The sequence below is a fragment of the Hylaeus volcanicus genome, chromosome 2 (genome assembly GCF_026283585.1).
Source record: "Hylaeus volcanicus isolate JK05 chromosome 2, UHH_iyHylVolc1.0_haploid, whole genome shotgun sequence".
Lineage (NCBI taxonomy): Eukaryota > Metazoa > Arthropoda > Insecta > Hymenoptera > Colletidae > Hylaeus > Hylaeus volcanicus.
Genome location: NC_071977.1, coordinates 10,767,164 through 10,792,476, shown reverse-complemented (window position 1 = coordinate 10,792,476; position 25,313 = coordinate 10,767,164). Strand labels below are relative to the sequence as shown.

The 25,313-nt window shown below is 39.3% G+C and overlaps 2 protein-coding genes across 2 annotated transcripts in view; both read left to right on the top strand.

Moving 5' to 3' along the window:
- The window catches only part of LOC128884830 (uncharacterized), a 221,503-nt gene extending 219,020 nt beyond the window's left edge, over positions 1-2,483 (top strand). The window contains exon 8 of the mRNA XM_054138480.1: positions 11-2,483. Coding sequence (XP_053994455.1) covers positions 11-258 — 248 coding nt within the window. The 3' untranslated portion in view covers positions 259-2,483. The remainder of the gene's footprint in view (positions 1-10) is intronic.
- Positions 2,484-12,752: 10,269 nt separating this feature from the next.
- LOC128872033 (neurotrophin 1) lies at positions 12,753-25,313 on the top strand. The gene is made up of 10 exons (XM_054114313.1): positions 12,753-13,024; positions 19,554-19,706; positions 19,999-20,133; positions 21,214-21,316; positions 21,553-21,676; positions 22,180-22,365; positions 22,784-22,948; positions 23,433-23,755; positions 23,972-24,251; positions 24,324-25,313. The coding sequence occupies exons 1-10, from the start codon at positions 12,995-12,997 to the stop codon at positions 24,541-24,543; spliced, it is 1,719 nt and encodes a 572-aa protein (XP_053970288.1). The 5' UTR covers positions 12,753-12,994; the 3' UTR covers positions 24,544-25,313.

Sequence of the window (25,313 nt, the reverse complement as noted above, 5' to 3'; positions counted from 1 at the left end):
ATGTCCTCAGGTTCGACACCGTACCCGGACATGACGGCGCGGGAAGTGATGCGAAACGTGCAGAACGGTTATCGGCTGGAGAGGCCTTCGCATTGTCGAAGCGAGCTCTTCAGGGTGATATCACGATGCTGGCAGGCTGATCCAGACCGCAGACCAGAATTCCAGACGCTCAGGAGGGATCTGGCCCAGTTGCTCGAGGACAACATGAACGGACATTACGTCGATCTAGAGAGCTTCGCCTCGGAGTGCACCGACTGAGAATTTCGATCAGAGATCCATCTGTAATCGTCTCGTCGACCCTTGCACCAGGAAGACAGAGGTCCTCGAGCCATCGATCAGCAATCGTTGGACAGGGGATGAAACTATTTTTTCAGAGCTCAAGCGCCTGGAATAAAGTTAGTGCTGAGGATAGAGGTTGCTCTTCAAGAATGGGTTACCTTTTCGATTTCAGTCGACTCTCCGCAAACTGGGAAGTGAATATTCCTGGAGCTAAAGACTAGTGTATGTGGATGTCATGGTCTGTATGCGACGGTGTTTTTATTTTTATGGAGGGGTGAATGATGATGAATGGATGAAATGGAAGAATGAGGAACGATTAATCCAAGAAAATGTAAAACTTCCTGTAATACTTTTCGGAGCTTCTAATGACTGGAACGTGACAATTATGGATTTTTGGTCCATTTGGGAAAATCTATGTGAGGGAAAGCGAAAGAATATTTTCAATGACTGTAATATGTTTATTTTTTTAAGGAAATAAACTGTTTGAAATCTTTAGTGAGCATTGAGAAGAATGTGAAGAAGAATCTTCGTTGTGTCCATGAATTGTCATTTTGCACTCTATGAAGATGAGCTTTGAAGCTAACAAAATTTATTTTGTATAAATGTTGAATATGCATGGAGACTATACATTTCCTCCATGGAAAGTGAGAATTAAATCTGAATCCGTCCATAATCTTTCATTCGTCAAAAGCACAATGCTATTGCAAAGTTTTGTGCTAGTTGCACGCCATTATGGCGAACGAAAATCAATAAAAAAAAAAAAAATAATAATCATTGCTACAATACATACAAGCTGTTGACTCATTTCGCAGAGATTTCTGAGCAACTTTGACAATAACATAGCACTCTCTGTTTGGATCCTCTTGAAAATATTTTTGCAAACCAATCTCTTCGAGCAGGTGCTTAACAGGATTCACAAAAGTGCTAATATTTAACGTTGTGTGTGGCTCGGAGTTATCGAGTGTGCGAGTTTTTCATTAAGTGACATTGTCTTTTGTGAAACGAGAAAAGAACGTCAGCAATGCAAACAAGGGGATATCTGCAGTCTATAGTTAAGGACGACAAGCATTTTTCACTGTCTTCATTGAAAGAAAAAAAATGTCAAAATGTTTAAGTATTTTGTTTAGTATTATTAAGTACCTAGCGTTCCCAATTAAAGCGCCAGTCATCAAACGTTTGTTCGCGTCGGTGTTTTTTTACTCGACGCAGACGTTTGTTACATTGATACGACGAATTTTTGAACGGTACCTATTAAAAACGTTATTTTTAATAATATTTACTATCGATAAAGATAAAAATAATTAAAAAGAATATAATGTTCGTATAGATTGAGTAAAAAAATTGTGATAACTTTTGCATTGAACGAATTCATAAAATTAAATATAAGAAAAAAGATCATTCATTTATTTAACAATATTATTATCTTTTAAATTATCTCTGAACAGGAGTCTGCGTTTCGATGGAAATTCCGTGCTCACAAGAAGAAACTCCGACGCGCGAACGATCGATCACGGAACTCACGAAAATCATCACGTTCGACAGCGACGAATCCTCGTTTCGGAGTGTTGTACATAAAATCGCATTTTCAAAACGCGTCGTTTCAATAAAAACGACAAAAAAAGAAAGACCCCCCCCCTTCTCCATCATCGCCCTATCATCGTAATTATATCGAAAATAATAATTATTATAATATTATTATATGATTAATACTTGTATTATCACTGATTAATCGTTATTAAGCACATAAGTTTGTAAGATTTTTCAATCGTCGATTTATTCTTAATCATTCTAGTCTCTCTCGATGTGTACGGGGTGTCGATTGGTCTTTATTTTATTACACATCACCGCGAAATCCGCGTGTAAATTTATTCTGGATTGTGATATCGTATTTTTACATTGTGAAAGCTCCCCAGAGCCGATTCAAGCCCCCACCATTGTTTATCGTATTAAGTTTGTAACTTTGCAAAGTCGATTTCTCTTCGTGACATTTCCCCTCGCTTCAGCATTATCGAAGAGAAGCGACGACGTCGTTTATCCCGTGTTATTTCGATGTTACTCTGCGTACTTTGCGATTCGTGCGTGCATACATATACACTTCCCCCCTCGCCACCATTTCCACACAAAAAAATACAAGAATTATTGTATGTAAACTCAACTACTGTAAGAGGTTTTCTTTATGTCAGTAAACGTTGTCGTAAATCTCACGCAATTCTTTTCCAGTCGTCTCATCGTTTGTTTCGTGGAAACTTTTATTTCACCCTTGTATCGCGTTTGGTTGGAAACAGCTTTCGCTATGTGAAATTATCGTGGTGCATTTGACTATGTCCAAGGTACTCGTTTGAGTAATTTTATTGCGGCATTTAAAGTTGCCTGGAAGAATGCTTGGGACAGGACTTTGCAATCTTGAGCGAACGAAGAGACACTGTGTTTCAAATTAGGGATGCGGCCACAAGGGTGCCTTCAGTTCCTGATTAATCGAGTCGCGTTTGCAACGGACACGCAGATTTATTCGCGAACGCGCGGACGAGATAAGGACGAAAACCCTATGGCGGTGGTGAGTTGGGTTCGTTCCATCAAAGTCTCGGGGACAAAGAGTCGAAAAAGAGAGAGGAGACTACAAGGTGGAAGAAAGCTATGTAAAAGGGTATAGAATATTCCAAGGGAGCACAATTTTATATTTGCCAGTTCAAAAACTTGCATTTTTACACTCCAAGTTCCACTTTATTCAATAAAAACACATAGTTCAATTTTTTCTTTAAATTAATAACTTGGAAATACCCATGCCTCTATTTTCTGGAACCAAATGAACACTGTTACCTTCATAAAAATTAGCACCACTTTTCTTTTTTTAAATTGATAATAAATGTATAATAAATAAATGTATTACCCAAATAAATATCCCACCCTGTTTATCATGCAGATCGAGAGAGGAAAGTATCTTAATGGACATTTCGAATTTTTCGCGCGACAAATGCGCGAATAATTGTCGTGGAACATTAGTGGATACGTCTTAATTGAACTAATTGAAGCGACGCACACAGTCGTGCATCGATTTAATTGCGAAAATGTACGAACCAATTGTCGCTACGGTACACGTGGGCGTGTAACGATGCCATCTGCGTGCTCTCTCGCTTCTTAATTATTACCATCACGACACCTCGGCCATTGCGCTCTTTGGACGTTAATTAACACGCGAAACGGCGAATCGATACACAGAGTCTTATCGAGTCTTATCGTCGCCACTTAACCGCGAGCGCGAACCAACGCTGTTGGAAACGGGATCCAAAGTAGCGAAGTCGGCTTCGTGTTAAACAAGGAGAAATGAAGGTCGATTCGTTGCAAACAGCGGGGTATGTATTCCAGGAATCGATAATAGACTGATAAGTTCTTGGTATTATCCAGTTTCTTGATAACGCACGGATACCAGTTGATACCAGTGGGTTATCAAATTAATACGGTTATTTTTTAAATGGTATTATTTCGAATGAGAAGAAGGAAGAAATTGAGAGGGCACTTGGAATAGAATCTTTCACGAATCTATTATACGTTTTATTGTTATTTTTCATATCGTTAATGTTAAGAAAATAAGTGTTCTATTATTCGAAAATTAGGTTGGATATTCACCGTTTCACTGTATGTTTTTCTTACTTTTAACGATGACGTGAAAGTAAAAATACATTTCGAGCAGAAACAGGATATTACTGTCCGTTTAAAGACTCAATTAGCCAACTATAAACGTCAATTCGCCAAACGAACAATAATATAGCCATCAACATATACCAAGGCATTATAAAATGATTTGATTATTAAATACCACGGGGATATTAAATTTCTCAAACCACAAATAGTCGATGGTGAAGGCGAACATTTTCTTAACCGAAGGAAAAAAAAAGTGGGACTGAGAAAGTTAATGGTCAAGGTTGGTTATCGATTGCAAGTCCAGCCGGGAGTTAGCAATTAAGCGTGGCTTCCGTCCGCGGCATGATCGCCGATCGAAGCAGGAAACTGTTCTCCGTGCCGGTAAAATTCGGTTCCGTTACGTCGTCGAGTCGTAAAAGGGTACTACGGTGCGCGGCTCTGGTCGTTTGCATAATTTTCGGAATTATCGCGTGATCCTGGTAACGGTATTATCCTTTCGCATCCAAACACTCGTGAGGTCCTGAGGCGTTTTGGTATTAATTGAATCCTCGTACCAGCGCGCTGCTTTACGGCCGAGTGAATTACGCGAGTCTCGATGGAATAATTAAACTACCGCGGTAATTTATGACGGAGGGATTCTCCGGGCTTTATCTCTCACGGTCTAGCTATATTAGAGGCGTAGCCCTCTCAGCAGTATCTGACTTTTGTTCGGTTGGAACATTAACGCTGTTAATTATTGCGAACGAAACGTCTGTGATAAATAGGGACGTGGTTCCTACTCTGTTTCTAAATTGTGTGTAAAATGTTTTTGTAATACCGTTCATTGGTTGAGATATTTTCCTAGAGAGGCTTCAAACCTTTGACGATCCTATGTCGAGTAAAGCTCGAAAAACATTTACTGAAATCAGAAAATTCGGAGTGTAAAGAGTTAAATTTAATTCCATTAGTAGCTAATGCATTTGATTGGTTAAAATATTCTTCAGAGAATAAATTCCCTGCCAACCAACAACGAAATTCATTGTTTATTTTTCGAAATGTCCATCAGTATTCCATTAATTTACCCTCACTTTGGCACAAACGAAGCTGAAAGGTACAATGGGAGAGGACGGAAAGTCATGGTAGAAATTGGCCGATCTTCTCAGACAAAAGTAAGCACGAGAGGAGCATAGTCATCCGACATTCTCAATGGTCGGTGAAGTCTGTCGGTAGCAATTGCGTGGATGCAATATTCCTGGCCGTCCTGAGCCCTCGACATGTACCGAAGCAAGGATCGTTATCGTAAATTGGATCGCATTCCGGAAATCTTGAAACAGCCGTAAAACATCCAGGCTCGTTTATATTCACGGGGGGGTCCGATGCCTGGACGAGAAAGAGACCTAACGTCACGAGAAAAATCGCATAAACGATCCTCGAACCTCTAACCGAATACCGATCTTAATTTTAATACCCTCGTGAATTTTATTTATAAACATTTTCATTTAGCGATACATTTTCCCAAGGAAATGAATTTCTGTTACAGTGAACATTTTATGGGAATGAGCGTGCTCGATTTAAGTAACTTTTGCAAAATTTCTAACCGCGGGCAAAGCACGATTGCCACACATTGTAAATTACAAAGTTTCACGAGTCTCACAGCCGCATCCCGCGGATCACCTCAAGTTTTCTCTCTCACAGTTCGCTCTCAACAGTCCTTTCTCTCCGCGGCGATCTCTCGTAGGAATATATTCATGCTCCCATACGATTAAACGTTAGGTTCCCTAACACAATTCGAAGCTAACTTGATAAACGGTTCGAATTACAGCGCGCCGAAGACTTATTTCCGTGAGACAGTGACGAACGAGATGATTCTACTCGAATCTGCGCCTTGCTCCATTCAATATGAAATCTCGAGGTATTATGGCACGGAGATTGACGGATTGCTCTTTTTGAGGGGGAATGGTACCCTTTTAACAACGGGAAAAAACGCGAAAAATTCCAGAGGCCAGAAGTCAATTGCAAACATACTTTTATCGACGATAGGTTCAATAACGACCGTAATCTTCGGATGGTAGTCGTTGAGGAGGTAGTAATTTCTGCTCATGTTAGGAACAGATGAAAAGACGCCGATGACTTTAACGAGCCAACCACGATGACTAGCAATTTCACGAAGGTCACTGGGGTAAGGCTCACGTGCAGCAAGATTCTCGTGGAAACGCGTGTCTAGGTCGCGGTTACTATCTATAGAAAGACTTTCGCCTAGACGTACAAGTAACGGTGTCGAGGTAACATTCGTGAGAGCAAAATGAAAATCGAAAACGTCTGAATTGGCTTTGCAAACATCTTCTATTAACCCATTCACTGCCAGACAAAAGTGTTTTGCTTTGGGTGCCAAGATTTAATATAGATGTGTAATCTAGGTTATTATTTTGACAATAAAAAGAGATATTAAATTTGTTGTTTTAAAAAGAAAATTTACGATCTCCTTTTGCAATAATTCGTGACTGAAAAGGCTATAAACTTACCCCTTGAGTAATTGCATTAAATTTGAACTACATGACATCTCGAAGTTGGCAATGAATGGATTAATTCTTATGGAATTGAAAGGTTATTGTGAAGTAGTGCATCGAAAGTGAGCCACTGAAAATCTCAGCGTCTTCTGGAATTCCTTTATGGTGTCAGTGATAAAGTGTAAAAAGTTGGTGATCACCTGGGACTTCCTGACTTTCACCTGTTTAATTTGAGGAACAATCGCTTTTTTTGGTGATGTTTAAATTCACGTCAACTGCTGAGGTAATGTTATAATTCTTTTTTAAACGGGGTTAGAATTAATTAACTTCAATACTTTTTAAATGACGTTACTGATATTAGAAATCAGGGTAACAATAAATACTATATGCTAGGATTAATAATATTAGATCTCAGGTTTGAAATCTTCTCATTTGTCGATATCTTTGACGATATCACGTCACTCTTAATATGAACAATGAGCACACGATGTTATTTAATACACACTTTAATTAGATGAAGATAATTCTAAACATTTCAGAAAAATTACACTAATGTCAGAATAAAAAGAAAATGCTGTATCTCAAGAACGGTATCTACCAAACATCCAATTAAAGTAATATATTAGACACATTAGAGCAGTGGACACCCCATTAATCATGAGCAAAGAAAAAAAACGGATACAAAGATAAAAAGAAAATCTCCACAGTGTACGCAGCATCGATGGTGTGAACATAAATTTCCATTTCGAAGAAGCAATACGCAATCAAAAGTAAGATCTCATCGCCACGTTCCACTTTCGTTCGTTACCAGCTGAAAACTCCACCGCTGATCAAAACCATTTCTTTTATAGTAAAGTTAACGAGCTCGTGACCCAAATATTTCACGAATCGGGCGCGTTTCACTTCGTCACACTTGCCGAAATAATGCAGAACGCGAGAACACCTCGTCCGATAATATGGAATGGCTACGCCGTCGTTAAATAGCTTTAATTTAATGCTATTTAGCGGTTCGCAATCCCTGGTTCGTTCTTCTCGAGGGAAAGAAGCCTGGTAAGACGAATCGTTGATGAAACGACTTTTAAAGGGATAAAAGACACCGCCGCAGGCTGTCCCGGCCATTTTCAAACGCCAAAGACTCGCTAAGGCCGTTGAAAGAGTTGCGTCTTCCAATTTTGCAAGCAGAACGTAGTGCATTATTGTACCTTTTGCAGGGTGTATATCCATGTAATCGTGGCATGTCAAAAAGGCAGAGTAACATTTCAGTAATTACTTTGAGAGATGAGATGTTAGGTCGAAGGAATATTAATCAGAGAGAGTCAAATGTAAGTTAAAATAATATCGATTTAAATGAGTGTTCTACATTGGATTTTATTTTATATTTAAAACAAATTGTAAGTAAAGGCTATCTAAACACAGCTGCGATATGAAAGTTACAATGGTTTCTATGTGATCGGTGAATTTTTGTATCGTTGAGGCTTCGAAAAAAAAGGACAGATATGTAATTAATTTCCACGAAGCAAGTTAATGAAGGAAACAAACAATTTGTGACGTGTAAATTGTATTGCCGTAGAGCTTGTTAGATTCCGAAAAGAGCCACGAGAGAAAGTGACTTCCACTAACCTGAAACAACGAAATAAACGGGGTTAAACGGAAAAATGCACGAGTACCATTTAATTGCGGACGTGGATAGTCCGGACGAGTGTCGTAAAATTGTAACGCACTTTCAGCATTCCTGTTTCCGTCGTTAGCATACTTGCGTGTAGTTTGCCAACGTTGAACGATCACCTTGCTAATTGTGAACGATCCACGTATTCCTAAAGAAGACTAACATTTCTTCATTATTCTAGAATCGATATCGTTTGGAAGACATATTTGTTCTTAAATATTCAAATTTCAAATTATGAAAATCTTTTTATTTTATACACTACATATTTACAACATTGATTTTCCAAAACATATTTTGTAATTTTTATCTTCGCCCTAAAGATGTAAATTTGCGATGTCCAACATCAGAATTTTATTATTTTCGTCAGAATTCGGTATCGGAAACAAAATATCTGCTAGACATTTTCAATCATGGAGAAATATCGATGGTATCCCACAAATGGGTTTAGATAATTGCTGTGATCTTTTACCAAGCACTCGTGAACCTTAAAAATCTGCAATGGCTCGAAGTGATTAGAAATCTCGACTGAATGATAAAGATAGAAGAGATTTGAATATGAAACTTCGTCAATCGAATTGTACTTGCATAGTTGCGCAGTCGTAACAGAAACCAGATCTTCGACCAGATCACATCACGCATGGAAAACTGTCGACTAACATGCCAAATAGCAAGACGATGGAACTAATTAATTCCTCGTCGAAGTCCGCGCGACAAGAAGCCTCTTAAATCTATCATCCAATCTCGCTGGAAGCGTGGCGATCAACAGAAACGGCTCGTTACCATCAGCCTTAGTCCTAAAACACGCGAATGCGTAAATCAAGTACGACGGTTATGGTGGTCTTTTTCTGGCCTGGTTGCGTGCGAGACGCGCCGTACTTGTCTAGGTAACAGGTTGGCGAGGCTGCGGGACGCTGTCGTTGGACGCCTAATGTCGTATAAACTGTCCATGCCGAAGCCATAACCGTTTTCTTTATCGCTTTAACCGACCCGCCGATGGTCCAGCGATCGATTCGTTCCCCGTTTATTTCTATTTCCACGACTCCCTTAAATATCCAACGCTGCGAGAGCGCTATCGTTAAACCATTCCAGGGAACACCTTACGGCCGCGTTCGCGGCGATCTTTATGCAGCCAGCTATCGGTTTGCCAATGCGCTGTTTTGGAATGCAGATTCCCAGCGCTCGGAGGCTGCTGGACAATGGAAACCCTGCCCGCGGGCTCGTATCCCGTGACACTTTACGCGTGCCCGCGGTGCCTACGCGTTTACAAATTTATAGAGTAAAATTAGGGGGATCGTAAACGTTTCGAGGCTTGTACCCGAGATTTACACAGTGTATCATGGGGTGAGTACGTTTTCAGGCCGTTTGGGGGGGCGATAAGGGTGGTTCGCTTAAGAATGGAAATATTACAATGGATATTTGGAGTTTGTATGTTTGAAGCTTCTTTTTAAAATTATTTTACCATTAAGGGTTATTTGATCGCCACTTTAATATGCGAGACTAACTACATCAAAAAAATGTCCTACGATCAATTTCACCCTCGAGAGCCTTATCCTTCCTCCACTTTCTGCACAAAGAGCCTACAACTTTACATATAAAACTACAAAAATTCCCGGGTCAATTATTGTCCACTTAAGAAACTCAAGTTACTCTAAATCTGTTACCTAAGAGAACCGAGTAGCTCTCCTTTACTCACCTTCAATTACACGCAGAGGGAGCGTTTCTGACCGAGAAGGTACTCGAATAACAGGTGGAAGGTAATCCTCCGATGCTAGCGACGCCTCGGTAAGGATATCGCATGTCAATTGCCCCGTTGCACGTTCCTCGGATACTATCGGCTATTCTGCTGCGTTAAACGTTACGTTAAACACCTTAACGACCTCTTGCACCTGACGTTTCCGTACGAAACGTCGCCAATTAGAGACTGTCACGATAGTCGAGCCAGCCTCGTAGAAACTCCCCTGGAAGTCGCATGGGAGAGTGACGAACGCTGATTGCTGGTTTAACCGACGAGCGTATTTTTAACCGAAACCGCGTGCTATCTAATCCAGAAACGCTTCGCTGCTTTCACCCTCCGGGTTCGTCGGGAGGCTGCCATTAGAAACGTGGCCGACTCGCGAGCAAAACGGATTTCGAATGGATGCAGGACGCCGAGGAAAGTTTATCGACGCGAGAACGACGGTAATGTTGCTTTTAATTGCTGCGGTTTACGATATTGCTCGCCAGCAAAGTTTCGCGGCGATTTTGGAACGGAACGACTTCCAGACGATGGTATCTGCGTAGGGCCTACGCCGTAGGCTAACGGGATCGTTCGCTAAACGCAGAGGAATTTGCGTTCAAGTTTTACTTTTCTGCGAACAGAGAAAGTACTCTAATGAAAAAAGAATTGTGCGTTTCTTTCATTTGAAAAGTTTTTAATCGCGTCATATTTATGATGGAGCATTTTTCCCGAGGTAACACGATCTCTTACTACGAATCTTTAATTTGTAAACATATTACACTCTTTACAAAAGTCTAATTCTGACGTGTCTATCTCGATCCTGGCACTGTTATTGTGGAATTCAATTAACATCGTCGTTTCCTCGTTAAGCTGCTATTTTTACAAAAATAGCAATTTACCCTTCTGCCAGTGGCACCAATACAAAGGCGTTAATTAAAGCACGGCAATCTACTTTCTAGAGTTATATTACTTGTTACATTGCCACACTTTCGTAATGGCTTTCCCACCGTGACGTCAAACGCTGTGATTCACACCCGAAATTAACGTTTGATTAATGTCTAGAAAGACGGGTATTATCTCGAATTCTTTTGTTCGTTTGTACAAGAAATTGGAGCGAGAACACAATCGACCATCTGTCGCTCGGATTACAATCTTTGACGATGACGCGGTCACTTTATCGAAGTTTTCTTCTTCTCTTCTTTTGCTTTATTTCGCGACGAAAGCAGCAACTGCACTCTCGGCGTTACGCGGCGTTTATTGTAACCGAGTTAAAGGGAAGTTCAGACGAGGTGGAAGGGAAGATTTATCTATACGTCGTACAATGTCTAACGTCGTTGCATTATTATTCTGGAAAAGGAAAATTCAAGTTATTTACGTTTTCATAGAGAACACGCGGGGAGAGTAGTAATTCGTGGAGAAATCACCAGAAGTAACACGTGAAGACTGTTCGAGAATTTAATTTCACAGAGATGGGAATGTAATCGTGAAAGGCATTAATTAAAGCATGTTCTAAATACCAATGATCAATTTACAACAATCCAAGAATGTTCTGCAGGCGAAAGAAACCATAAAGTCACGGAGTATAGAGAGTATCAACAGCAGTTTCAATCTTCTGTGAGTAATTATAGAAATATGTACCGTGAATACATTATGGAATTTAAGTAGGCGTGTTCGTTTGGTAAAGGAATGATTTATTATACGGTGCATTATTTTAATCTGTTTTGTTTAGAGGAGTATTCATTTCACTCAAGTCTTCAAAGGAACATATTTCTTTTTGATAAATCACTTGTTTAAATGTTCATTTTCACTTTCATCAATTACAGTTGTTCTTATTACTTCCTGTTGACAGAAAAGGAAATGTTTCTCGAGGCTTGTCATGACAGCCAAAACAAATCTGTGACACAAGGAAGAAAAGAAGGAGGAAGGCTCAATCAGAAGCAACTATCATAGAGAAAGTATCACGTAGCTGGGCGGTGCGAACAACTCTCACTCAGACTCTTAAATAATAATCAACAATCTACTCAGAATTATACCCAAGCAATCACGAAGTAATGGTCAGCATGGCTGTCAAACTATCTCAAACAAATACATGTTCTCTGGAATGATGCAACTTTTTTCTTCCGAAGAAAGAATTTAAGATCATGTAATTAGACATTGTTTATGTACGTCAGGCACCTCATATTAGCACAAAAAGTCCACAAAAAAATTCAAATAGATCAATCACAAATCACTGAGAATGAGTGATTAACCAAATAATAAATCAAACCCTTCGCATGTTGTTAAGTATGATTTATTTATGTACCTCAGAATCCTCGTGTCTTTAATCACTCTTTAATCATTCAGGATGAAGACAAAGACAATTACTCTAAAACCAACCACGAGAACAAAGCAAAATGACGTTTCAGGAGAAGAAAAGAGCAAAGATCACCGAAGATGAGTCAATCAAAGGGCTATCGCGAGGAAAACGTGACGTGCTGTCACATGGAGGGTGATGCGAGCGACCACCTCTCGGCAGCAGCTGTTCCTCGATAGTAAAGCTGTACTCTTCGAGGAGGAAGGAGAGGTCGAGTGGCCGACTTCTTCCTCCTCTCGAATACGACACGCTTATCCGCCATCCGGTTTTCTCGGTCACGGCTGTGCGAAGGGGGAACACGCAGGACGAACCACGCTCGTTCCTACATTATCCCCACGTGAGAGCCGCCAGGCATCGGGTCGATTCTTCTTCTTCTTCGGCGTCTCCTTCCACCTGATGAAGACGAGGACCATACGCACTCAGCGGCGGCTCAAAGAACAACTCGGTGCGCCTCCGCGATCGCTGAATTTTTCATCCTCGCTCCTCGTGGCCCTGTCCACTGACTTCGCGCGGGAACATCTCGTCAAAAATTCAACTCGAGACATTTACCGAGAGGTACCACTTCATCCATTGAGCATAATCGGAGGTTGTATTTGCAAGAACGGACTGAAATATATGTAATAAATCGAGAAGTTCTCCTTTTGGAGGAGTTGAGGCGTCTTTAAGCATCGATGATTAGTGGCTCGTGATTTGGTTGGTCGGTTTGGAACTGTTTGAGGAAGGGACTGAGAACTTCTTTGGGAGGCTGATTGAGAAAGGGAGAAGGGTTGAGGAGGTTGATGGTGACAGTGAGTGTTCAGTGCATTGGGAAGAAGTGAGAAGAGGTTGATGATAGATCATACGGAGGAGCAATTATGGCGCGAGGATTACTTCTGATTTCTGTGGTGAGAATTTACCTGTGTTTAATCTTTGATTTATTAATATTAACACATTCACATCCGCTGATGTGAATTCATGTCACCTCAAATGCTATTCTTCGTTATGAAAAAATTATGAAAATCATATTGCTTTTATACATTACATATTTACAATATTGATATTCCAAAACATATTTTGTATTCTTATCTTCCCCCCTAGCGATGTAAATTTGCGATTCCCAGGTTCAGAATTTTTTATTATTTTCGTTATTACTCGGTACTAGAAACATAAAATATCTGCCTGTCGCGAATGTGTTAAGAATAAATAATCGTGCTCTGAGGATGTAGATTAACCCTTGCATAATTACGCTCTGCAATTGAAAGCACAATGAAATTAGTCTCTGTAAATAGTTTTGAAGAATCTCTTCCTAGTCTAATATCCTGTATCTAATAATAGGGAAAGTAAAGTAAAATGTATACACTTAAGTAGTCAAAGATGACTCACTCTTAAAATGTCTACGATTCTGGAAAATCAACAATAAATCGTATCGAATCGACTTTCACCGATTTTTCGCAGAATTGGACGAAACGTCATCAATAATTACAAGTCACTTTCATGAATATGACCTGAACGATGATCGCTCATAAACTACTTGCGATTTGATTACAGGCATTACCAAAATCGATCGATTAAACACAAATTGCGATCCTTTATGACAGAATTCTGCTTTGCTGGGTGATTTAAAGAGTCATCTTTAGAAGTATGTGTCTTGGAAACAGAATGTCATGTCAGGTTCAAATTTAACATGACGATTTATTTGATATTTATGTCTTGTCTTCTCTTAAAAAAAAACAACTTTTCAAATCTGCGCTCATCGTCACACAATTTTAATAACGTCTACGATCCTAACTTTCGAGAATAAACAACTAATAAAACTGTCGATTCTATCATCCAATCAAACCAGAATCCCGCCTCAAATTCTAGAACGTGTCTTACAGTCCAAAAATGGTCAATATAAACTTTCTTTGAAAGCGTCCGAGACAGGGATCCGTGGTAAACTATATTTTTCACAGAAGTTGCTGTTCGTCGAAATTTATTTGACAGCCGCGAGTATCACCGTGGCATTTACGTTTGCGCATAAAATAAAAAATCGAATCGGGCTTATAATGAAAACATTGCCCAGCTGAGATTCGTTGAAGGAATGTTTGAACCGTTCCGGTGTTTTCGTTGTGAAAAGGTGACTGACTGCTCACCTGACCACATCTGTTGCCTCTCCTGAGGTAAAGTGGAACAACCTTTGCGTGGCCTTGATCCGGTAACCTGTCGGAACCAGGAAAAGTAAATAGCTTCCTCTTAATCGCTGCAGAATTCCGACTGCGCCGTCGTGCAGCAAATGAAACATTTGATAAAAACGCGAATAAAACGTTGCTATTAAAATTCTCGGCGATTCCACTCTCTGATTTCTAAAAATAAACTTATTTCTTATATATAGATTCTTGAAATGAGATTCGAAATAATCTATTCTTACAAGTATAATATTAAAGTCTTCTTTCTGTTAATTTTTGAGATCTAGAATATGTGACCATGTAATAATATTGAATCAAGTCAAGTACGAAAAAAACATTTAAATGAGATTTACAATAGTCTATTCTTACAAATATAATTTTTAAAGTGAGTGATCAATTTAGAAAAATTAATATACAGTTTCTGAAGCAAATAAAATAAATTACCAAGCAGTAATTCAAGAAAAATAATTCAAGAAAAATAATTATCACAGACAGTGACAGCTATAAATCGGCTTAAAAATATTTTGAGACAGTTAGGCTACCTCCAGAAAACTTCCACGTGCTATTATTACTTGAAACGTAATAGAACCTCATTAAAACCTCATTTTCAGCTTCACTGGCAGTTTCCTTTGACGCGCCGACACAGTCGAAAATCCCGCGCGACAATCATTTATCTCCGCAGCACGATCAGCACCGTTGAAAGTTTTCGATGATAATCTAACATCGACGAAAGTTTATGATGAAAGTTGGAAGAAAATTAAGCGCCCTGTTAATCGTGTCGCCGCAATAAGAAAAGTGCCGATCACGAAGAAAATCTCGTGAATGCGCCTGGGGGATCCGTGGGACGCTGGAAAGCTTTCTATCGCCGTCCTGAATGAAACTTTCCTTTCAAAATTCACGATTCAGTACCAAGTGCGTGCGAAACGGTAGTTTTGACGTTCCAAAGTTCATTTTTAATTCTATATTAATAGAATGCAAATTCGTGATTAATGTCTCTTAAATTAAATTCTTCGCATTGACTTATAAATATTTCACGAATTCATCGAGCTAACGTTATACTTAAAAATAGCTGAATATTTATCATAGGTTTGGCAAACATGCATACATTTAAAATCATTTGGAAATAAGATAATACTCGTGGAAATTGTATGAGAAGTCTGAAGAGAATGAAACGGAAGTCAACAGTTCATCTCGAGCAAGAAAAACGAAGCTGTTACACCCGTTTGACATAAATAGTCATAACAGCAGGCGCTGGTTACAAAATATCCTGAAAATTGTGCGCTATTAGCTAAGAACTGATGAGGAGCCGCGATACAAAAGAAAAGGATCACTCAGTGAGATCGTAGCTCTTCCTTCTGGCAGGCATCATGGTTACTGGGTCAGCGTTGATTGCAAACAAAAGAGGATATGTTGGAATTTCCACTTTTACGGTTATTTCGCGTGGCATAATGCCCCTTCGCGTTACATTGCCCACTTCCTGACAGTTAGCACCTCGTTCTCGCGCCTAGGTTCTCCATCGTGTTTGGACTCGCGCCAAAAATAATACATGTCTGGCGGAAAGGTTCATCGAGATCAGAATGGAGAGCGCTGAGCGCTGCAGAGCGAGGAACGAATCAAAACTTTGTGTGAGAGCAAATGATATGACTCGACTCGATTCGATTCTTCAGGATAAGAGGCGATGCGAATGATAACATTAGTGAAAACCATGCCACGTTGATACATCAACGTTACCAGCCACTTCTCCAGCGGCAGTAGAGTTCATATCAGATATCTGCCGGAGAGGATGCCCTAGGGCGCTTCTTCGAGTACGCGAGACCACCTGGGAGAGATACGATTTTAGCCAACGTGACAAGACGAATTTGTCAAAAACCAGTCTTCGACTCGGCAGGACTTGCCAGGTGTTTGCGACTCAGACCTTGGGTAAGCTCGGAAGGATTGTTGTGGGTTCGTTAGACTCGTTTGGGTTAGGTAGGATGCAATCAAGTTGGAGTAACCTAAACCTGATAGTCCTAATTCGACAGGACAGCGAACTTGGCCAATGCTTGAGCCAGGTGTCTTGAATTGATTGAAAATACTATCTAGCCAAATTTAGATAAACCTAATGGGGATACGCTGTATCTGGTTCCTTCGAGTCTGGCTTGATTTTATTAGGTTGTCCAGAAAGTTCGTGCCAATTTCTAAGAAACATTCAAAAGCACGTTTGAATTTTAATATATATTTATTGAATTACATAGGGGCCATTTTGTTCCACAACCTTTCCAACGTTTAAGGGATGGTATGAACGGTATTTGTATTCAATCACTTCGATATATTCAAACCTGTACCATCTACCAAAAATCGGTATGAACTTTCCGGACAACCCAATACTTTGTGTTGCTGGCGTTTTACTTTGTCTAGGTCTAGGTAGTAACACGTCTGTGAAGTTCTGTCTAAGCTAATTTTGACGTATTCTTTCATGGTTAAACTACATACAGTCAGTCCTATAAATTGTCGTAACATCTAGGTCTATTAAAGAAATTTGTCAAAATTAAACGATCGGTTTAATCTTTCCAAACAAGCTTTTTATCGCGAGTGTAGAAATGTGTAAAGTCTATTTGTGTACGTATGCATGATGAAGCATTTATTTAAAAATATTAAACCTATCATTTAATTTACACTAACTTCTTCAATAAAGGTAGAGGGTATGAGTAGTTATTGGACTGGCTGTACAAACTACAAGCGTCATATAATATAATTCTGATTTCTCACTCATTGTCAGGTGGCAATAAAAAAAATTGCTGGAACGGGCCGCGGCAGTATTGTCGGAAATTCATATTTTAGAAAGTTACCCTTGTCACGAGTGCCCATATCAGCGTGAAAGTTATACAACCGCTCATTCAAATTCAAAGAGAGAAACTAGGCAACCGTGATAAATGAAAATCTCCATCGAAGCGTTGCACTGTCGCCAATTAATTGACGTTTCGTTTCAACGCGCGCACGGATCGTGTACGGTGCTATTAACACCTGTGTCCTCCTGACGTTTCACTTAGTCTATTTCGATCTCATCAAAAGTAATATGTAGAATTAAGTTAAAAGGCAATGAGGTGTGCCATTAAGAGGATAAGGATTCAATACTGAACATGATAAATTATATCTCATATCGAGTTCCATTTGCCTCGAAATAAATGCTTTATAATAAATTGCATCAACTTACGTATACTTATACGTATACTTTCATCCACCGAAACTTCAGATCGTATTCACGAGCGTAAACACACGTTTTGTTCTAAATAATTCGACACGTTCAGAGCAACATAACTTTCACCCAGCGTGTGTTTATCGCGAATCGTAGGCAAGCCCGTTTTTATCATTTCTTTTCCCGAAGCTCCATTGGAAAATCGCGTAATTTCACCCAACGTGCACAGAATCATAGTTGAAGTACAAATTACACAGGTGGTACTTCCGCTGAAACGTTCCTTTACGGCCGACATACTAATTTCAGTGATTTCTTTCTTGGGAGCTGGAAGAATAGTCTGCATAGCAGACAAAAGATTAATTCTCGTTTTGGTTTTCTAAGCCAGGAACATTACTAACAAATTAATACCGGAAGGGATTGCTTTGATCTATCTTTGGTAATACGTCAGTTGGAAATTTGGCATTGTTAAGTCTCTTATGGTGCAATATTAAAGTCGAGTAAAATAAAGAAACACAAATTTTCTTCGAAAAAAGTTCAGAAAATTTATATGAGATTTAAATCAGTCGACTGTTACAGATACCAGTTTTCAAGATAGAAAATGCTTCCAAGCACTGAAAATGTCAAATTTTTAACTGTGATAATTTCAAACATATCGAAATTTACATAGCTGCGCGTGAGTTCGCGCTTTACAAGTGGCACTTCCGCTGAAACGTTTCTCCGCAGTCGACACACTGCTTCCAGCGATTTCTTCCGCGATAGCTGGTCCACTAACTTAGCAAACAAGGGGCTCGCGTAATGCTACCTGGCGATTAATTCCCGCATAATAGCGGAGTCGTGCCATTGTCTCTTGAAATGAATTCTATCGTAACGTTCGAAGCTCGTTCGTCACTATTACACGAGGGAATGAGCGTGTTTCGAACGAATGATCCTGCGAGAGCGATAAGACGGAGTGCGTTGCACTCGTACACTGTGAAGAATTCGCGCGAACGATAAATAAAAAGGAAGAGGCAATACCAGTTTTGGGACAGGATGATTCTTTATCGGGGATCTTCTTTCTTTATTCCCTGGCTCTCGTGAGGGTCGTAAATTATGTATGTAACGGAAAAGAATTAATTGCGCGTCCCACCATGTGAAAGAATCGCAGAAATCCGGCACGTTGTATTAATAGTGTTATGATAGAGTCATAGTCGCTGGCTGTACCGTAATTTTGAAACGGCGTATGATTAATGATGATAGTGATCAATTTAATGGCGACTCATTAGACTAGTTACTGCCTTTTTTGGAATACTAATGACGGTGTCTTCGTAATTCTTACTTTCTTGCTTCGAGTAATTACAAAACAGCCAGTGTAAAAAGTATTCGTACAGTAATTAATTACAACAAAAATGTCATCATTTTTTAACAAAATTTTAGCAAATAAAAAATACATACACATTCTTAGATGTCTTCGGAAGAATTTTCATTTAAAAAAAAATGCGATATCAATGATTATCGTGAAAATATTAACAAATACGTAGAAAGTGACGAAACATGTACAGTTCGTGGGAAACTTGGAGTTGTAGACCCTTTAAAATTAATAGATTGTAAAATATGCTGAGAATGATTTTATCTTATGATTTATGTCCAAATATGTACATGCCCAGACAGGTGAGACGAAACGTAAATAAATTGCTTGTCCGAGGTTCCCTATTAATCCTCACTGTATCAATTAAAATTCTGTTATGCTCTTAAATACAGTGTATCTTTAACTAACATTTTAAAACTGACAGCATTACATACCAAACAGTCATTCAACGAAACATGACACTCAGATGCTTCTTGTTGTTTAATAATTCTCTAAAAATTCTGTTTCACCGAACCGAGCGGATCCTGAAGTTGAAACATTGAAAGCAAGCAACAATTCTCGCAGTGAAAATCATTAATCATTCGCGATTATTTGACAAGCGATGGTTACGAATGGAACGCGTACATTATAATAAGTCGACCGTCGCGAGTGTGACGAACGGCGTCGCCCCGGCATAATGTTATTGTCAGTGATAATAATAAGTTTATGCGAACGCACACAAATGATCTCGTGGTCGTTTCACTCTCTAGACAGTCGTGCTACTATCCTCGATTAATGTCGGCGCTGAGGAGGATCTCAAAGACGACGGGGACTTTAACGACCGTAAAGAACACAACGAGACGACCGTCACGTCCATCAAGATCAACGACGAAGAGCCAGGGAATAGGACGACGATGATTTCGGTGAGCGAAAGAGGTTTCTATTTGCTTAAATAATATTTAACCGCGATTAATTACAGGTAGAGATATTAACGTCGTGATGGTGGTAATTAAAATTCAGTGTAGAAATTAGAAGAGATGAAAGTCCAGACGCTTGTTTCAATTTTCAGTTAGTTTTAATCGTGTATGAGTCTGTTTCATTGAGATTTTAAGATTGTATTATTTTTCTTATGAAGAAGCTGTGGAAAATCTTTTTTAGAAAAATGTTCGGTAATAAAATGATGTGTGGTGTACAATATTCTTTTGGTTCAAAAAGACTCCATCCACGTTTGGAAATGGGAATCGACAGAATGCCACCAGAGGACTCGCGTTACCAACCAGTGCGGATATCTCGAAGGTTATACCTGATGATGCTACAGGCGACGAGGAGACACCTGAGGAACTGCCAGAGGTAAAGAGCATTTCCATCGAATTTTGTTTCATCATTCACTGTGTCAGTGAACACAAACGACAGTGTGTACATTCAGATCGCAGAGACTCGACGCTTTAGAGCCAATATTAGTAAACATTTGTCTTCCACTGGAGAAAACCTCTAGAAAGTCTTAAAAACTTCTCCGTTCAGTGAATCATCCTTAAGGTTCCTTCCGAGGTCCACATGAATACATATATTTCCGTCTAATAAATATTCCCCTCGCGTCATTTCTATCAACAATCTTGAAACTCGTCTCCAAAAGTACGCGTCACGTCAACTAATCACGCAACCATCTTATCTTTCTTCACTTAGCTTTCTCGTTCGCGAGATCTGTCCATTCGACACGCCGAAACCGCGTCGACCTTTTTATCGCGTTAGTTACGACGTCGTAACATAGTCGATTCAGTCTCGTCACGTAATTCCCAGATCAACGTACGATTAATTTATCCAGAGATACCCATCTTGCACCGACTGGTTATCTCTCCAGATCTAGGAATTTTTCGAAAGGACACTATCGGTCTCGTACTAGACACTTCCACGCGACTGCAATCGATGAATTTAATTACGATACTCGTAGAAATTCCCGGACGTAATTCGATGGACGTACGCGGACCTTTTCTTGATGGACACGGGGAGACTTTCCATTCCGGGCATTAATTAGCGTACCTGGTCGAAACGTATGCTGACGGTGTCGTGCGGACACATTGTTGCCTGTGATTAAGATTTCTCGGTGGATAACAACGGTTAAAATTGAAATTCAGGTGTAATTAATACAAGGAGAGATAAAATTCTGTGAGAGGATGGGTGTCCGTTGGTTACGAAATCGAGAATTCAGTCTGTGCAACTGAATGTTTGAAAAGTCGTAAAGCTACTTGGAGTATGTTTATAATATTTTTATTGCGGCAGTTTTATTCTCAGGGTGGATAACTTTATTATTGTTGCGAAACGGACATGTGGAGATGAGTGGAAATTGTAATATTTAATTATATTGTGCTTGTAGTGTCGGAGACACTTTCACAGAAACACTTATTATTAATTTAATTTATTTTTTTATCATAGGCTCAAGAACTGAAGATTGTCAGGCTGGGCCTGAGGAAACGACCCACGTACCGCCCTCCACCAAGAAGACCAGCATCTACTATTCGGAGGAACGTTTATGCAGGTTCGTTTATGATTTTTCAAAAAGTGGAGTTAATCGATTTGTTTAGTGAGAGGTTTATTTAATAATTGATGATCACATGCAGGATTTACTCAATTCTGCTTTTTAAAAGCTGTCACAGGTCGAAGAAAATATGTGTTACACATTAGAGTATTAAACATACATTACTGACTCAGAGAAGATATATTAACGCTTTAAATCAATATCACTGTACAATCCTAATAAATGAAATTACACAGATCTGGCAAGACCATCACTGATCAGACCGCCAAGACGACCCACGGAAGTGAAGAAGGATCCCACGGAAAAGGACTGCACTTTCTTCACAAAGACAGTTTGTCTCGAAGCGACTGATTATCCGCAGTGAGTTCCATCGCGCTTTTCTCTTCATTTCCCCGGAATGCGACAATTGCGCAACTAAATCATACGCCAGCGTACATCTTAATAAACTTTCTCGAATACGGAGACAAGACTTAGCTCCAATTAAATCGTCGTTTCACAACAGTAACGACATAATTCGCGTGCTCATTAAAATGGAAGAAAGTACTTTTCCTGTAATTCTATACATTCGTGGCTCCCATTGCGCAATTGCCTGGACTCCCGTGTTCTCATCGCCATTTTTTTAATCGAGCATTCATAGACAAAAGAGGAAGTTCCGATAGCAACGGCGAAAGCACGAACTTTCGTTTTCTTTTCTTCTTCGGTAATTTGATTCTGTGAAATCTGTGAAATATGCAGTAGATTAGGCTGGAGTTCGAGAGGCGCTTTTAATGAAGCGAAATTAACTTAAATGATGATCGTAACGATGCCTAATTATTTTTTTTCTGCGTTCCGTCGATCGATTTCATTAAGTGAAACTTGTTCAGCGAGGCGATCGCCAGGAGCTTGAGGGGAAACAAGGAGATGGTCGCAGCCTTGTTGACGGATTACAAGTCGCAGGATTTTGATGAGTCTGGTGAAAGCCTGCCGGTATCCTTGCCCCTTGAAAGTAAATTTCAGAACAAGTATTCTGGACGATATGAGAATCGGTTCGAGAGCAATGAAATTAGAAGGTGAGATTCATTTTTTAATTATTAGAAGGAGCAAAAAGTTACGTCCTTTTATAATATAAATTCAAAGAAATATTGTAGAATGTATGATTACAGATGTAGCTTCCATCTAACGGTATATAAAATTAATAAGAAAAAATAGTCAAAAAATAATATTACAATTTTTATGCGACTAGTGGTGTTAATCGATTTGTGTAGTGAACGGCTCAATTCATACTATTCCAATCAATAATGCCAGCGTACCCCTGTTGAACGTTCACCTGCTGGACTGCAGTGTACTGCAAACTGCCTGCTTGCAGGGTCAGAAAGTCCAATGAACAGTGTTTAATAAATTTTGTGTTCAACTGTAATTTTAATAGATCTTGAACACGGCCACTTTAAGTTTCATTGTTTCATTCATTGATCATTTAAATTATTCCAGGAGATCCGACACAAATTCGCCATACGATAATGCCGAAGAAGGCTTCACCTGTCCTTCAGTCATCAAATACGCACGTCCCCAGTTGGCCAGAGCCGCTTCTGGCATTTGGAAATATATAATAAATACTGGAGAACATACACAGACTTTGAGAATGGAAAAGTGTTCGTAAGTAGAGCATGATTACAATTACTTTCTTCATCCTTACTAATTTAGGTGAGAAAGGAAGACTATATATAGACTATAATTTTCTTTACAATAATTCTACTTCATATTCCATTGAAATATTTAGCTTTCACTCCATAGAAACTTATTTCTATTTTCAAAACAATTCGTCCCTATCTTCTTCATTGATTCAATAAAAGCGGATGTTCGATTCAGTTAACACTTTCCCCAACAACTTACCTGAAACATTTCAACCAACTTTGTCGTAAAAAATAAGACTGACCGCTTCGTTCCAAACGATTGAACAAAATACGTACGTTGTTCAGAATTCAATAAGGTAAAAAAATAAACCACTGCGTCTAAGCGTTGCGCTTCACCGTCTTCGCAGTGGTAATGCAAAACTGAAAGCTCATAAAAAAAGATCCTTCGAACATTTCCTTATGGCGAATGTCATGGCGACAATAAAGTATTGGTCTGTAAATTTCAGAAAACCACAGTCGAGCTGCTCCTTCATATCGGAGAACTATCGATCGTCGTGCGTGCAAGTGTACAATTACCACAGACTGTTGACCTGGGACAGTAAGTTGGGTCTCCACATGGACATTTTTAAGGTACCATCCTGCTGCAGCTGCCACGTGCACGGTTATTCCGAGATCTTTCCACCTCATCATACGGATCCACCCCCGAAGAAGAAGGAATCGTTTCCAGGATCCGATTTCGCCACGACGAACGATGAAAAGGATGATTTCGAGGAAGTCACGAAGCTGAATTATTTGAACAAATTCTCATCTAGCTTTGACTCCATTCTTGGTACGCAAAAAAAAAAAATAAAGTAATATTAGAAATATGTAATTTATATAGATTTAGTTTCACAAAAATTTCTTAAATCTTAATATTTGTTACTTTCTCAACCAGAAGGTCAGTGCAACCATTCTAGTTAAGTTCTTCTTCATTTGTTCATCTGTACGTATACTTTAATATTCTAGAAGCTGTGTTAACAAAAATTTTGTTTCGTTGACTTAGTAGGCTCAAGCAACAAGAAACCCACTGTAGATGCCACCCCAAGTCGACCAACATTTACCCTTCCTGTCAGAACGAGGTCGAAGAAGCCTTCGTCTTCCAATTCGAGGCCTTTCGACAAGTTGCCTCAACAACACGCGCCAAACACGAGAGCACCAGGCTACACTGGACCACTGCTGAAGGGTTCCAGGCCAGGTAGACCTAGCAGACCACCCTATAGACGGGAATCTTCGTCGCACGTAGAGGAACAGACTGAACCTGCGACTAACAGCTCCATTGGAAACAGGTAATTGAAAATTTGACGACTGAAGGACCAGCTTTTGATTAGATTTAAATTATCACGAATAAATATGTGCAGATACAGTCAACCATATGATCTGGACATGGACGCCTCGTCTCGGTTACAAAATAGCGGTTTTTACGACGAATATCAGGAGCCACAGAGGCGAATCAATTACAATTATCACCCTATAATCGACTTTTTTAGACCTGAAGCGTCGATGCTGCATTCAGCTGAGACACAGTCAGCGTCGTCTCAAGACGATCCCAACGCATGGAAACCGGTGATATCGTCTTAGGCGACGCTTGACTTTCTTTAGAGTACCTGATCCTTTCTATCTTTTGTATAAAATCGTAATTATTCGCAACGATAGTAGATTTATATTTTATACTCATTCTTAAATTTAAGTACTCATCCATATTCATCGAAAGTATCCTTTGCAATGGTACTTTTCATCATCATATTAGAGAATGCTGTGAAACTTTTTTGACAATTTTTATGACTGCAGAGCTTTGGATTATTTAAATTGTACATGTTTTGATCAATTAATTAGACATAGCTCTTCAAATAGAGCGTTTCATTTTGTAAAACTTCCTTGGATTTTCCTTTGTATTGAGCTCATTGAATTCGAATAATTTCTTTTAGGATATCAAGGAAGGAACTGGAAAATTGATTTAGAATCTTGAAAATTGTATTTTGCTTCAACAGAAATTAGAAATTCCTCACATCATCGTCACCGCGATTTAATGGAATGGCAACTTAAGGATTGAACATGTTTTTTTGTTCGATATTTCATAGAGAAACGATTACACGTTTTTGTTATACATAGCGGAACTAGATTGAACAGAGTATACTAATACAACGCTCAGTATAACGGTAGTGAATGTCTAACGCCTGTAGAAATATAATGATTACGTTGGGCAGGTGCAATCGCGAGCTGATTCTAGTTATGTAATTTTTGCGTGAATTTTATTCTATTATATTTATTATTCGTTATTTTTATTAATTTATGAATTATCGTGGATAAATTGTACGCTCGTGTCCTGCGAATCATCATTAAATATATGA